Source organism: Protopterus annectens, chromosome 7.part0, assembly GCF_019279795.1.
Source record: "Protopterus annectens isolate FY-2018-M chromosome 7.part0, PAN1.0, whole genome shotgun sequence".
NCBI lineage: Eukaryota > Metazoa > Chordata > Ceratodontiformes > Protopteridae > Protopterus > Protopterus annectens.
In genome coordinates, this window is record NC_056739.1 from 1,135,962,347 (window position 1) to 1,135,977,363 (window position 15,017).

Here is a 15,017-nt window from a genome sequence, read left to right on the forward strand (position 1 = left end):
TTTGGGTACTTGCAAGAAGGTGTTTAGAACTGAAAGGTCCAGAATGGGTCTCCAAGCATTGTCCTTTCTGGGGACTAGAAAGAGCCTTGAGTAAAATCCTTGGCCTTGCTCCTGTGTAGGTACCAGTTGAATGGCTCTCATGTCCATGAGAGCTGCAATTTGTTTTTGTGCCTCTGCCCATTGATTTTGTGGCAGGTTTGGCATTCCTTTTATCTTTGGCAAGGTGTGGAAATGGAATCTGTATCCTTGTGAGATAATGTCTAGGACCCATTTGTCCTTTGTGACGATGCGCCAGTTGTCTGAAAAAAAGTGCTAATTTTCCTCCCAAGGGAGCTGCCAAGAGAGTTTTGCTTGGCAGTTTGAGGTTTAAGTCATTGTGTTTGCCTTCTAGTAGTTTGGGACCTGTCTTCTCCTCCCTTCTGTGTTGCAGTAACCCATTGTCGAGGTTTGTAAGGGATTTGTGCTTGTCCCCTGCCCCTTGGTGCCTGTATTTACCCCTCTGTGGTCTGTCAGAAGCTGGAAAGGACCAATTTTTTGTTGGCCAATTTCTGCTGAAGCGTGGGGGCTGTACCTGTAAGAAATCTTTGACCATCTGCATAGATTTTGCCTTATCCTCCATTTTCTTTGAAACCTCTTCTGCTTTAACCCCAAATAAGGCATTAGGAATTGCTGGTATTTAAGCATGTGAAATTGACAATTAAGTGCTCTCATAGCTAGAGTAGCTGAGGTGTAAACCTTCTTCCCCCACCTATCTAGTGCTCTGGAGTCCCTTTCAGAGGGTACAGGATTTTTAGCCATAGAAGCCTTAGCCCCTTTGGGACCCTGGGAGATTGTCTCTGGATCAGCAACAGGGCTTTTGTAAAGGAATTTGTGTGAGTCAGGCACTCTATAGTATCTATCTGGTTTGGCTGGAGCAGGAGGCAGAGAATCTGGATTTAGACTAGATTCTAAGTAAACATCATCCACAATGTCTAAAACTGGGGGGATAGCAAGTGGTCTGTGCTGGGGGAGTAAAAGAAACTCTCGGAGCCTTTTCTTTGAGTCGGAGTAGTCCTGACCTTCACAGTGGAAATGTTCCCTCATGGTATGCAAGGTTTCCCCAAAGGAATAGTCTTCAGGGGGAGAAGCTGAGGGAATGGAATCTTCAGCATCAGAATCTTCATAAGGGGGAAAAGAGTAATCCTGTTCCTCAGAGGAGCCTGAGGAAATAGACACTTGATCAGAGGAGGCATAATCCTCCTCTTGTCTAGGCCTTATGTCGGGGGGGGGGGTTGGGAACCCCTGATTAAAGAAATCAAATCTTCAGCCATTTTAAGCATCTGTTTCTTAGGCATGGGGCCTTGAACTGGAGACTGAAGTGCAGTCTTTTTTGGTTTTAGAGGAGTCTTAAGCTTAGCATAAGATTTTATGGTGAGAGTAGTCGGTCTGAAGACACCTTCCAAAGGTGTTTCTACAGCACCGGCTTCTCCTTCTGCAATGTCGTCGGTAGGGCCTAAAGAAAATGGCTGCGTCAGCCTAGAACTCTCTGCCAGAGAATCCGAAGTGGTCTGGGGTTCCAATTCTGCGGTAGCCAGGGGCTGTGTAGGCACCTCACTGAAAACCGGAGAACTGGCGACCGGCCCAGTCGAGGCCTCGGAGTCTGGCTTGGATCTAGGCTGCCTGTCTTTATCTTTGCATTTTTTATGCACGCCGGTAGTCGGTTGCTCCGACGGCATAGTGTAATTAAATTTCCTACCGAAGTAGTGTCGTGCGAAATCAAAGCGTCGCTTTATAGTTCGCTTATTGAACCTAGCACAAAACCGACAACCAGTAACGTCGTGGTCTGGGCCTAGGCAAGGTATACAATAAGAATGAAAGTCCTTATGAGGTATTTGCTTCCCACAAGAAATGCAATTGTTAACTTTTTCTGACATCGGACTGAGGCAAGAAAAGGTTCCCCAACGGGGTACTTAGCTTTGAAGACTTCGGACTGAAACTCGATTCGAAAATCTCAAGTGTCGGCCGACCGGCACTTGTGAACTGCTTCTGCTTTGGGCACCGCGCAACAAGAAAGACTGAAGAAAATGGCATCGGATGCCTCTTATATACCCCTGGCGCACTGACGTCAGGGAAGAAGCGACAGCAACCGACGCCGGACCAAGACTTTGAAATTCGGGCCGACTGCGGGACCGCCTGATGGCAGGATAACCCAAGTGTGATGACTGCAGCAGGGTAACACGATGAACATCAAGACGTCTCTGAAACCAGAAAAGAAACTGACCAGAGGCTTCTTACTGTAGTGACAATGGCAACAGCCTGGAATGGGGGGATGGGCTAAATACCCAGATAAGGATCAGTGTTTTCCTTTCCCATTGAGTTGTTAATAACATAAAATTTATTTCAGACTGATGCATGGATAAAACACATTCGGGCAACGTATGTCTGGTGGAATATGGAAGACAGGCAGGCAGGCTAGCCAGAACCTTGCTACAGATGTGCCTATCATATTCATGTCATTTGAGTTTGTGATAAATGTAATTGTGTTGTTTGAGATAATTATAAATATGGCAGTTTCAAACAGCCTGATGGCACATAGTCAGAGCATCCATCTGCACTTCTGGTGGCCCAAGTCTGGGAAAAGACTCAGACAACTGGCAGGGCTAGTCACTGGGGAATAGGATGGAGCAGGCAATGGCCAGATTGTATACGGGAACCTTGTATGTCATCTCAAGTGAAAGCAGAGGGTCATTGGTGATATCCTGACTTTACTGTGCTAGCCACTAACACAGTTAACGACCTTCACTGACATACTACATGCATGATAGTTCCCAGCTCTGCACTAGCAGCTCCCCCTAGGATCCCTCAAATCCCACAGCTAACATTGAGCTTCCTCATTGTCAGCTTCACAAGGAGTCAAGAGGTCCACAGGGTGAAGCATCATGTCTAGGGATACCTGGTTAGCAAAGAAAAATGGGGGATCCAGGGTTGAGCAAGCATGGAAGCCTGAAAGGCATTAGATGATCTGCAGGACTCGGGTGGGGAGTGAAAAAATATATAACTATGTCAGCTACCTATATACAAATAATTTTAAATTTATCCCATGCAAGCAGTTAGGTCATTATACATCACCATTGTGTGAAACACATAGGATGCATTTAATTAAATAATATTTTGCCAAGTAACTACATGATACAACACTCATGATAGAAGTCATAAATTGCTGTTAATAAATCCTACAGTAAGACAGTCTTGCTTCTGTTCAGCCCTCCCAAATTGAACATTAAGCACATAGGTTAAGGGTGAGGACTCTGTGTAAGGACAGCCTGGCCATGAAATCGAAAGGCTGCAGAAGTTAATGTCTGTGCTGATTTCAGCACACAGAGTGAGGCTGCAGTGCATTAGAATGCAGCATCCCTCCCAAAATGCTGCATCCCTCCCAAAATGTGTCGTAAATTGCTGTGCCAGTGTCCTTTCAGTAAGATGATAATACACCTGAGGATTTCTTTTCTGCACAGTATCAACATGAAAAGTACACATCAGCTCAGGGGAATGCAGGAAATACAGGAAGAAAACACTAGAGAGTTTCTTTTTGACTCCCTTAGTTAAAAAAATGATTTCTGGAAATCGCAACAAAGAGGGGATTGAAGTTTACCTCCATTCAGATCTCTGAAGTACTTGCTGATTTCAGATAGACATGAGGCTGTTTTGTGTTATTCTAACTTTTACGTCCTTGCAAGGCAAATGCAGAGGTGAGAACATAATTAGTTGTGTTACACTGGCAAGGCTGAGGATTCTATATATTAATTTGATTTATTTGTTTACAAGGTAAGAATTAGCTGCACATTCTTCTTTTCACAGGTGACTTTGGAGCACTGGTCTGCTGAAATGACTTGCTAGAGGGGATATGTATACTATGTGATTGAAGAGGTCATTTAAACAGAGTACTAGTCCTGGGTTACCCTCTGAAAAAGAGACAAATTAAGCAATGTAAATAAATAATAAATGCATCATTTGATCACACCATTTATATAAACTTGTTATTTGCCCTACAAGAACCAATACAAAGGATGGAAGCAAGTCAAAAAACAACCAAAACCAAAAATAAGACTTGCAAAGAGTGTCCAAATGAAGGTCAGAAACCACAATTCCTTATGGAAATAATGTTTATTAAATTCCACAAAACGCCAATAACGCCAAACTAATCTGTACGTTTTCGACAATACCAAGTCTTCATCAGAAAGCACATTCAAACCACAAGTAAAACATTTAAATAGCCTTTCAATTCATTATTCAATTAAATAATCATATTTCTGTCCAATAAAATTCTTGATACTAAACAAGTTTAAACACATCAGTTCAAGAATTGAATTAACTTTGCTATTTATGTTTAAAAATTATAAATGTTCTAAATGAAAAAAATATATGTTAATACATAAGTTAATAATTCAAGATACATTTTAAGTTTATTAAAAAATTATATATTCACTTAATTATATATAAATAATTATAATAAAATAAAATGAAATGTTGTTTAAAAACTAACCCAAATTCCATGGTTATATTGCCACCTTGTGGCCAAAACCAAACGTCATAATTTAGCAGACCTTAATTTATGAACTGAGGAAATGGAAATCATATCATTCAAACCAGGTAACTTAGTGGAATCCAAAATAATCTGCCAGTACAACTCTCTGTATTTGAGTTTGGCTTCCCACATTCAACCTCTTGTTTCCTTTGGTATAACTTCTAAAACAAAAAATAGAAATGTAGCCTGGGAACAACTCAAAGTGTCTCTAAAAAGGGCGTTCTTACTGTTTTCTTTCTTTATTTCATACAAGTGCTCGTATATACGGTTCTTTAGCTTTCTCTCAGTTTTTCCAACATAATAAGAATTACATTGCTTACATATAGCAATGTAAACCACTCCATAGGTATTACAGTTGCAAAAACTGTCAGCAACAATCTCCTTGTCCCTTGCTGTAATATAAATACTAGTTTTGTTAGCAATATAAGGGCACTGTGAGCAGGCTCCACATTTAAAAGTGCCCGCTCTTTTTAAAGATGTACTAACCCTATTCTGTGTACCAAACTCGAATAGTTGTTTAAAATTCAAGTCTTTCCTATAAGAAAACTTCAAGGATTTATTTTTAAATGTATTTAGATCGGAAATTTCCACGAACCTGTTCCATTCCCTAAAAATAACTTCCTTAATTACACCAGCATCCCCCGAATAGTCTAAAATAAATGCATCATCCCACTTCTTAACCTCATTAGTATGGGTATTTATAACCTCTGTAGCTTGAATATTTTGTCCTAAAATGGGGGCAAATCTATCTTTTCTTCCCTGGTCTACTAAATCAAACATCTCCTGTAATAACGTATAAGGATAACCTCGTGTGTTAAACATTTCTAAAACCTTTCCACATTCAGTAATAAAATCACAATCATCAGAAGTAATTCTATTAACTCTTACTAATTGTCCCTTTACCACATTTTTCTTTTGGAAAAAGGGGTGACCGCTCTTAAAATGTAAGTAAGAGTTAGAAAATGTTTCCTTGCGGTAAATACAAGAAGAAAAACCATCAACTTTTTTAGAAATACTGACGTCCAAATAAGTGAGAATTTCTGAATTGTAACTGTATGTAAAATCTAAAAAATTGGTGGAACTTTTTAAATTATCTAAAAATTCAATAAATCTTTGATGTGTGTCGGTCCAAAATATGACTATATCGTCTAGGAACCTTTTATATAGGGACCAGCAACCAACAAAAGGACTATTTAATACATATAATTCTTCCCACCTAGACAAAATTATGTTCGCATATGTGGGGGCACATTTAGCCCCCATAGCTACTCCCCTCTTTTGCTTAAAAAATTCTCCTTGGAAAAACATGTAGTTGTAATTAAGAATTGTATCCATAAATATTAAACAGTTCCTGAAGTCATCCCTTGAAAATGTTTTGTTATCCCTCATACTGTCCTCTAGCCACTGAAGCCCAACATCGTGAGGAATAGATCCAAATAGGTCTACAACATCCAAAGTAACAAAGGACAATCCTGAAGAAAATAAATGAGGTTGAACACACCTAAGGAAATCCCAGGAATCCCTCAGTATGGCCGGACCCTCATAGGAAAGCTTTTTTAATTTGTTGTCCACAAATTTAGCCAATGGAGTAGTGGCTGAACCCTCTGAGGCCACTATGACTCGAAGAGGAGGGTTGTCTGGATCCTTGTGTACCTTAGGTATACCAAAAACTGAGGGAACCCTGGGGTGTGAATTGATCAAAAAATTATAGGTATCCTTGTCAATGGAACCCTCCAATAATAAATCATAAAGCAACAACTTGATTTTAGAATGTGCCAAATTAACTTCATTAACAGAGGCCCATGAGTACTTGGAGGTATCACAAAGTATATATTTCATCTTGGATTCATAAATTATGAAATCCATCAAAACTGTGCCTCCACCTTTATCGGGCTGCATAATTCTAACATTCCTGTTGTTTCTCAATTCATTTAACACTACTTTTTCACCCGCTGATAGGTTAGAAAAAATCCTATGCTGGGTTACCACTTTCCTAATTTCTCTTTGTAGAATTGTATCCAGATTTTTCAATTGGGGGTGTAAAGGTGGATTCATGGTGCTCCTTTTTTTCAAAGAACCAGTGACCTCTGGTCCCATGTTGTTTTCCTGGAATAGTAAAGCAAAGTTCATTTTTCTAAGGAATAACTTTAAATCTACAATTAGTCTTGGTAAACTAGCTTTCCTGGTAGGAATAAATTTGAAACCCTTAGATAATAAATTAAAATGTTCCACTTTGACATTTATGTCACTATAATTAAAAATCTTGTAATCATTTAATGTATGCCCTACATTTGCCCTACAAGGCTGTAAAGGTAAAAGTGACACAAATCAGCATTTCTATTCTAAGTCAAGAAGTTCTGGCATCTAAATAGATGTTAACTTTGGTCATTTTTCCCTGATATTTAAAGAAAAAAAAATATTTTCAGACTGACAGAGGTACAGAAAAAGAAACAGGTAGTCAGCTATTACCTTTCTACATAATAACTCAGCTGAAATGCATAAAACTCCCTTTGATATTTGGCATGGCATCATTACCAATTCAACCTTATTGCAATACACTATTTTTGAGTGGGTATCCCACTGGTACGAGTGTCCTTTTTTAGGACTGATTTGGAAGAACTTTCTGGTTAACTGATATGTTCAGTTACACAATAGGCAAATGGAGGTTGTGGGACTCAAACCCAGGCCTACAGAAAGCAACTCATTAACAGCTCACAGTTTAAATCGCCTGTAGTAAATGTAAAACATGGTACATGTGGGATAACAATAACTATTTTTGAGGAAATATGATTTATATATAAATGCCACTGGATGTTTTTTCATGAGCAATCCTTTTTATTAGATTTTATGCAGCTTACTAACTGCAGTTTTCCACACACTGAGACTAATTCCTGATGCTTGTATAAACGAATATTACTAGGTGAGCACTGGAAGATAAGGAAGGACATCAATGAAGGAATGCTATATAACAATATGAGACTGGAGGTAAATCTCAATAGCAGTATATGGAGTCAAAAAAGTCAAAAGATTCTTTACATTTCTACGGTTCCTATGATTCTCTGTTTCTAAGGCTGCTAAAATGAATGTTTTTCAAATGAAACTGACTTTTTTTTTGAAAACTCAATAAGGTGCCTTTATTCCTCACACAGGGAGGGCATCAGCGATAGCCTGCTATGTCTGCTAGCTAAAGTGATTTTGTCTGGACTAACTCTTTGTATTCTGTTTCTTGTTAGTTCCGTCACCCTCTGGATCACAGCTGGGATACCAGATGTGACTCAGGGTTTCTTGATTATCTTTGTCATCTTTTTTATGGGGGGAAGAGGAAACAGCTTGTCTACAACTAACATAACTTACTAAATTCAAAACTTTTATTTATTTCCCAGAAATGCAAATAGCAGCTATTTACTGTTTGAAGTTAATATAACAAGGCATAAAGCATTTTTATAAGACTTACCATAAATTTTAGCTTTAAATGTCAACATATGTGTTTTGTTCTTGAAAGAGCCGGCATGGTTCCCAGTCGTAGCTGTCCATCCATCACCCATGGACCACGGTTAAGTAGTGTACCCAGAACTCGGAGGAGAGCTGTACACATCTCCATTATGGAAGGTAAGATTACAGAGACAAGGAATCTTGGCTTCTGCTCTATTAAAATCATGATTTTGTCTTAACATGCTTCAGTGCTGTGGTCAGAAATTAATAAACAACTACACTTTAATGCTACAGGTTGAATTCACATCTAACAATCATAGTCCAAAGATATTGTGACTTCACAGCCTATTCATTTCAGCCTTCAGAAGCATCAAAAGCTTAAGAGCAATATTTGTGTCTATCTGTCAATGGAAGAATATTTATTTACTATATTTTGTTAAATGGATTTTTTTTTTCAAATGAACAAATTCCTTTTTCATTGGTAAATAGTATAAAGAGGAAAGCTCCAGTACTACAACACAGGTTACAACAAATTAACTTGGAAAACATATATGCTGACATGTTTATTACTGGTCTGCAGTTACTGATTTACAACTATAAAAAAGCTGACATGGTGAAGATTTTTCCTGTAGTATTACTAGGTCATCATGTAAGTCTTACAGAAATTCAACAGCTGACATTATCTGTCCTTAGACATTTGCTTTGTATATTACACCTTAATGGTTAACTAAACAGTTGAAATTGAATATTACCAGGCCTTACGTCAGGAGATGCTAGTAAAAACTGTCAAAATATGAATATTTTTTCTTATTAGAGATAACCAGTATTATTGCAATAGGGATATTTTTCATGTATTTGGGGTGTAATAATTTTGGATGTTTCACTTGTCCCTTCTCGATATGCCTTGACTTTCATTTTCTTATTTTATTTTGATATTATTTTTATGACGCAAGATGTTTTGATACATTATTTAATTGCTAAGTTCATGAAAGATTTTGAAAGCGGAGTTAGAAGGGTTCTTCATGTTGGCTTTCCAGGTAGAATCAAGTGGAGTTATTAGTTTTTTGATATCACTGAGATCGTGAGATATTTTGAGGAATCTTGAACTGCTAAAGTATCTAGAACTGTACTGATGGTGGAGAAAATGGCTCCCTATGAAAGGTTGGTCCTCAAAACGTCAAGTGCCAAAAAGGAAAAAAAGACCAAAAACTAGGAGAAGAGAGGATCTCAAAACATGCTCTTCTTTTTAAAACTTCTTTTGTGGGGGGGGGGGGGCTCACCTGTACCCTCACACCCTCCAGTGTTATATATGCCAACTCCAAGATCACCATATCTCAGGGAAGAGGGAATATTACGGGAAATGGCATCTTGGACTTCGTATATACAAGTCCGATCTTTTGGCCATTCAGTCTCCACGTTTCAGGACTCACTGTAGCAGGTCCTGACATTTCAAATGGTTACTGACGAACACAGTTGTAAGACCTTATCTATACAGAAGGCTGTATCAGTAAAATGCTATTGAGTGGTGTACATAACATGCTGGTACAAGGCAATGTTTAGTTTGCTAGTAAGTCTACAAGTAATACTTGGAATACTCTCATGTGAGGTAAGTGTGCATGTAATTACTTAAACAGGCAACAAGTATAGCAGCTATAATTACTTTATGGTGTGCAGAGAAGAGAATCTGTCTATGCCACTAATGTCTGTGTTAAAGTTACCATTAAATATCAGAACTATAACTTTTGCTTATCTCTTTCTGGTTTCATTTACCAAGTATGAAGAAGCCAGTACTTCTCACAGTCGATGTTTATGTTCACAACTTCATTGGTTATTTCTAGGCAATTGGACTAGTAAACATTTAAGAGTATGACAAATGCAAATTTACTGTTTGTTTGTTCTAATTATTATGGCCTGAGCACACAGCCCAGGGTGAAATTAAGTTCTCATTCCACTCATCAAGGTTGGTTTTATAGAGAGCTAGGGAACTACTTTGTTTGATGTGGAGTGTGAGCTGTTCCATGTGTAGGGGGTCCTTAGGGAGAGAAATATAGAATGCCAACAACTTCTGATTATGTTGTAATGAAGGTTTATGTCCTTTGAGCAGGCACTGGTGGTATTTTTAGTTTTTCAGAGGTATTTTGTTAAGCAAGATGGGTCTCTTTTGACTCTGTAGGCCAAGCAGATATCACAGTGTAAAAGCCTATAGGCAACAGAGTAAGAGATCTTAGTCAGTGTGAATAACTTAAGGAGCTCATCTGATATGTTTGGATAGGCACATGTCAAAGGGAGCACTATATTCTACTGTAGGACTGACTTGGGATTAGTAGAGGGGAACAATAAATTCCCTGATATGAAGGCTATGCCTTTTTAATAACTTGTTGGGCCAGAGGGAATGATTTCCTAAGAATTTATTTTATTTTTTTTTATTTTACATTTGTTGACCGGGATAGTCCGACTGGATGCATGTCCATTTTCAGCGGAGGCCCGGGGAGAAAAGCTCCAAGGGTAAGCAGTAGTTCATACATTGTGGTAAAGTGAGAGTTCATTGCCCACAAATGTGTCCAGATTCCTAATATCATTAGCAGCTTGGGAGGTGTCTCTTTTATGTGGTATGCATGCAGAGGTGTTCTTGTTTCCCAAAGATTATTATACTACACTACATGTTCTAGCAGTGAGCTTGAAACCCTGGGTATGACACTAGGTATTACTGTGGCTTAGATGATATTGCAAAATAAGGGTATCTGTTAGATATTAATGATGGATCCAAGTTTACAGTCATCATTAAACTTTGTCAGAAATAGCCCCTTGATGTCAGCTTAGACATCAAAGATATATTTACTGAAGAGGAGGGGACCCAATGCAAAGCCAGTCAGATGCTATTAAGGGCAAGTCCTTTAGAAAAAAAGTTTACTACTAATCCTTACAATGTGCATTCTGTCAGAAAGCCAGAATTGCTTGCTGATAGATTTACTGATCATCAAATTATGTGGGGTGAATACTCAGACAAGTGAGCTTTTTAATAACACCAGAGTTGGGATAGACTCAACGGCCTTAACTAGAACCAGGTAGGCAACATATGTTGATTGTCTATTTTCCAGTGCTTCAGTTGTTCCCCTCAAAGAAGTCTGCCATCTTCAGCAGACTGGATCTAAGTTTATGAAGCCAAATTGATTTGGGTGGAGGGACTGTGGACTGCCAATCTCATTATTTATAATCTCCATCATAATACACTATGTGACATTACAAATGATACTGGAAAGACTAATTGGGATGCAGTTCCCATACATGTGGTAGGGGTACCCTTGTGCAGGGGCACCACAATAGCTAGAAGTGAATAGGTTTGGCAATGAATCAGTGGAGTTAAGATTGGTGCTAACAGACAAGTTGGTATGCTATCGGGATTCACAGAGCTACTGTTTTCAGTGATGGAGAGAAGTTTTAGGACCTGCTCAGAAGTAATTATGGAGGAGGTATGCATTGTGAGCTAGAGGCTGGTGCATGGGGGTAGATCAGAGAAAAACTGGAACTAAATTTGTCCAGAGTTACATTGTCTATATACTCTAGCTCAGATGATGCTTTGCCATTTGAGATCAGGTCTGCTTATTACTTGGTATTATTTCTAAGATGCATAAAATTATTAAAAACAGACATATGTTTATCTTTAAAATAATTGTCAACATTTAGTTCATACTGTGCTTGGCAACTTTTGATCTTACAGCTGAGTGAACTGTGGACCAGTTTAAGGTCACTTTTATAATGGGGTATTTAAACTTACTTATTCCTCACTGTAAGAATCTTTTTTATTTTATTGTAGTGCTTTGTGATGTTGGCATTCCAACAGAGTCCTGTTCTTAAATTTGCCAACATACCTGTGATGGGTAAAAGAATGGACAACTCAATGGAGGAATTAAGGTGTCAGCAAATCTCAGTGTTATAAACAGTTGGCTCCACTAATAGTTTATTAAATTATTACCAGAACTAGAATTTGGAACACCATTAAATTCTAGCCTGCTATATAAAGAATTAACTTTGTTTGATTATCATAGTTCTATCTGTGAACACTGAATGCCTTACAATTCCATTCTGCCATTTGGATCTGGAAAGGCAGCTTTCTGTTTACATAAGAGTTATTGTTTCTTTTTCTTTCTGTCCCTCTGTCTGTCTGTATCTGTCTTTCTTCTCTGTCTTTTCTCAATTTGAGACTAATGGATATAAACTTATGTAAATCATAAATTTAACCATGATGCATTATACAGGATAAAATAAACATAATCCATTTGCCATACACAGCATAAAAGTTCTATCTCTGTATACCAGGAGTGAAACCCCTTACCCACAAGATAGACTGCTAAGTTTGTGGTATTCAGTTTACTCATGTACTAACAATAGAAGGGATATGAAGTTCCACCAGAATTTTAAATACTATAATAACAGGCTACATACATAAGGCCACTCTCATTAACATTTCACCCTAGCTTACAGAAACTATACTTAACAACATCCAACAACCTTCTCTAAATAAACTCAAACAATGCTACAACAAGGTCACAAAATTTGCAGTCAGCCATCCCCATAGATCACACCACTGACCAGCACTCAGACACCTCCAGTGGCTCACATTATGACACCAGCTCATATCCTCCCAACTCCCTACTGTCCCTAAGCTACTATATAAACCAAATGATATTCCATCTCTAACATACCTAATATAATCTTACCACCCAACTAGGACTCTGTGCTCTTCCAACAAAGCCCTACTGTTTATATCCAAACCTAACAGCTCAGCTGGCTGTTCCCTATACTCGCACATTATGTCCAAAATCTGGAACTCCACCCCCCCCCTTAACAGTTAGATAAGACACATCACTAAAGTCTTTCAAGCTTCGATAATAGCACACCTACTCATCTCCTGGTGCTGCAAATGCTATCCAACTGATTAAACCATTCTTCCATCCACTGACTGCTTTCCCTGCCCAACTCTTTATCTCTTCTAAAACATAGAGTAACTGCATAAAATTACAACCTACAAACTGTCTTACTGTATCATTAATGTAATGAAATGTTGCCACTATAAGACTATGCCTTGGTTTCTTGCTTTCCATGTCTATGTATATACTATATAAAACTAACACCTCCCATCCTTAAGCATATAGTATCGACGTTAGATGTTATTGACAATGTTTTAATTGTATTGTATTGCATTGGAACATTTCAACCCGGGCCTCTGCTAGAAATGGATCCTGTGCCTATTCAGACTCTCCCAGGAAACCAAAGCAATAAATAAATAAACCTAGATGGAAACTAAAAGAAAAAAAACATGCTTACACTGTTGCAATTTGCTTCTTACTTGTTGTGTGTTATAAGAGGTGGATGTAGAAATATATAAAAATAGAAATAATAAGTGACTAGGATGTTGCTGGCTCCTTTAGACACTGACTTGAGATTGGCAGCAAGTACTTTATATGAGTTTTTAGTCTGAAGCATTTACAATACTCTCAACTCCTCAGAGATTCAGTGGTATTAATGTCTAAAATCTAAATATCTAATGGGGAGTAACTAACTGTGTATCTTCCAGTGTTCTGAACTTAACAAAATAAACCCATATCCTACAAGAGAGATTCCATTCATGGAATACACTGATATTGGAATCCTTCCTCGCTTTAACAGCTAAGTGGGCTGCGTTTGACTTTCCTTAGATGCACTTGAGAGTTTTGCTTCTTAAAATATCTTCTGTTGCATGAAAGGGAGTGAACATTTTGCTAAAGGAAATCCATACTAATTTAATTGCAGTATCTCTCTCTCTACCTTACCATTATTTTATAGGATTTTCATGGCAGGACCTAGGTAAGAGTTTTAGAATTACTAACAGTCACAGACAATTAAGCTTTCATATTTCAGTTTAAAATGTGTAACTGTCTTGACTTTGAAACTAATTTGTTTTTGTTTTTTACTATTCTCCAAAGGCAGATAAAATTTCATTTCCTGCCCACCACAACTTCCTCCCCTTCTTAAGTGCTAGAACACTTGACTATAATCATTTAAATCTATGCAATAGATCGCTACATTTGTGAATTTGGACAGCTTAAGCTGGAGTTCTAAAGCCATCAGAGGAGTTAAGGGCAATAGAAAGTAAAGCAGTAAACATTTCTATTACAAATTTTACCTTTTTTTTAAAAGATGTGCTATTGTGTTTGCAGGAATGAGTCCTTTATAAATACATGTTGCTTTTCATCAGAGTTGGGCTGCTTTGTTCTTTGAGTGATATGAAGAAACTTCACTTATAGAAGTAAACAGTAGTCTAAAAGTGTGTCATAATGTTGTTTAGAGGGTTCTCATCTTAAAGTACTGTGTACCCCTCCCTTACTTTCAGACAGAAAATTAATTATGTGCTGATTATACAGTTATTAGCAGTTATTGACTGGATTTTCCCTTTTGCTTCAGAAGATGTCTGTACAAAAAGGAAAGTCTGAACCAACTATGGTTTCAAGGCAGACTTGTGAAATAAAACAAGTGTGTAAGCCTCAGACATTACCATAGCAGAGTTCTCTTGTGATCCTAGAGCACCTTGGTCTTCCACAGATATGCTAAAAGTATAAAACAGGCAAGGGAGCTTGCATGATTTCCTGCAGGAGGCTGCAAACCTAGAGGCAGGGTAATGGATTGGGGCCCCCCATACACAACCCCCACAGTCATTCTACTGTCCCATTACTTGGCTATTTCCCCCCCAGTTACTATAAACACTGTTCAAACTGTCAATGTGCATACTGTTTTTCACTTTACTTCTACAATGATTGCAGATAGCTGGATTTAATTTAAAACTTTTATTTTAAATGTTATAGCACAAACACTGACAGGCATTTGCTAAACAAAGCAATACAGTCTCATAATGAAAATAGACTTGCATTAAAACATCTATGCCCTTGAAACTCACATTCACTGAAACAGCATCAAAACCCACATTCAAAAAAATGCATCTGGCCAGTGACAGATTAAGTTTACCCTTGGGCTGTTTTCAAATCAT

The 15,017-nt window shown here is 38.1% G+C and overlaps 1 protein-coding gene across 1 annotated transcript in view; it reads left to right on the forward strand.

The window, feature by feature from the left end:
- FRMD5 (FERM domain containing 5) overlaps positions 1-15,017 on the forward strand; it is a 1,150,824-nt gene that overhangs the window by 837,691 nt on the left and 298,116 nt on the right. Inside the window, exon 12 of the mRNA XM_044077712.1 lies at positions 8,067-8,173. Coding sequence (XP_043933647.1) covers positions 8,067-8,173 — 107 coding nt within the window. The remainder of the gene's footprint in view (positions 1-8,066; positions 8,174-15,017) is intronic.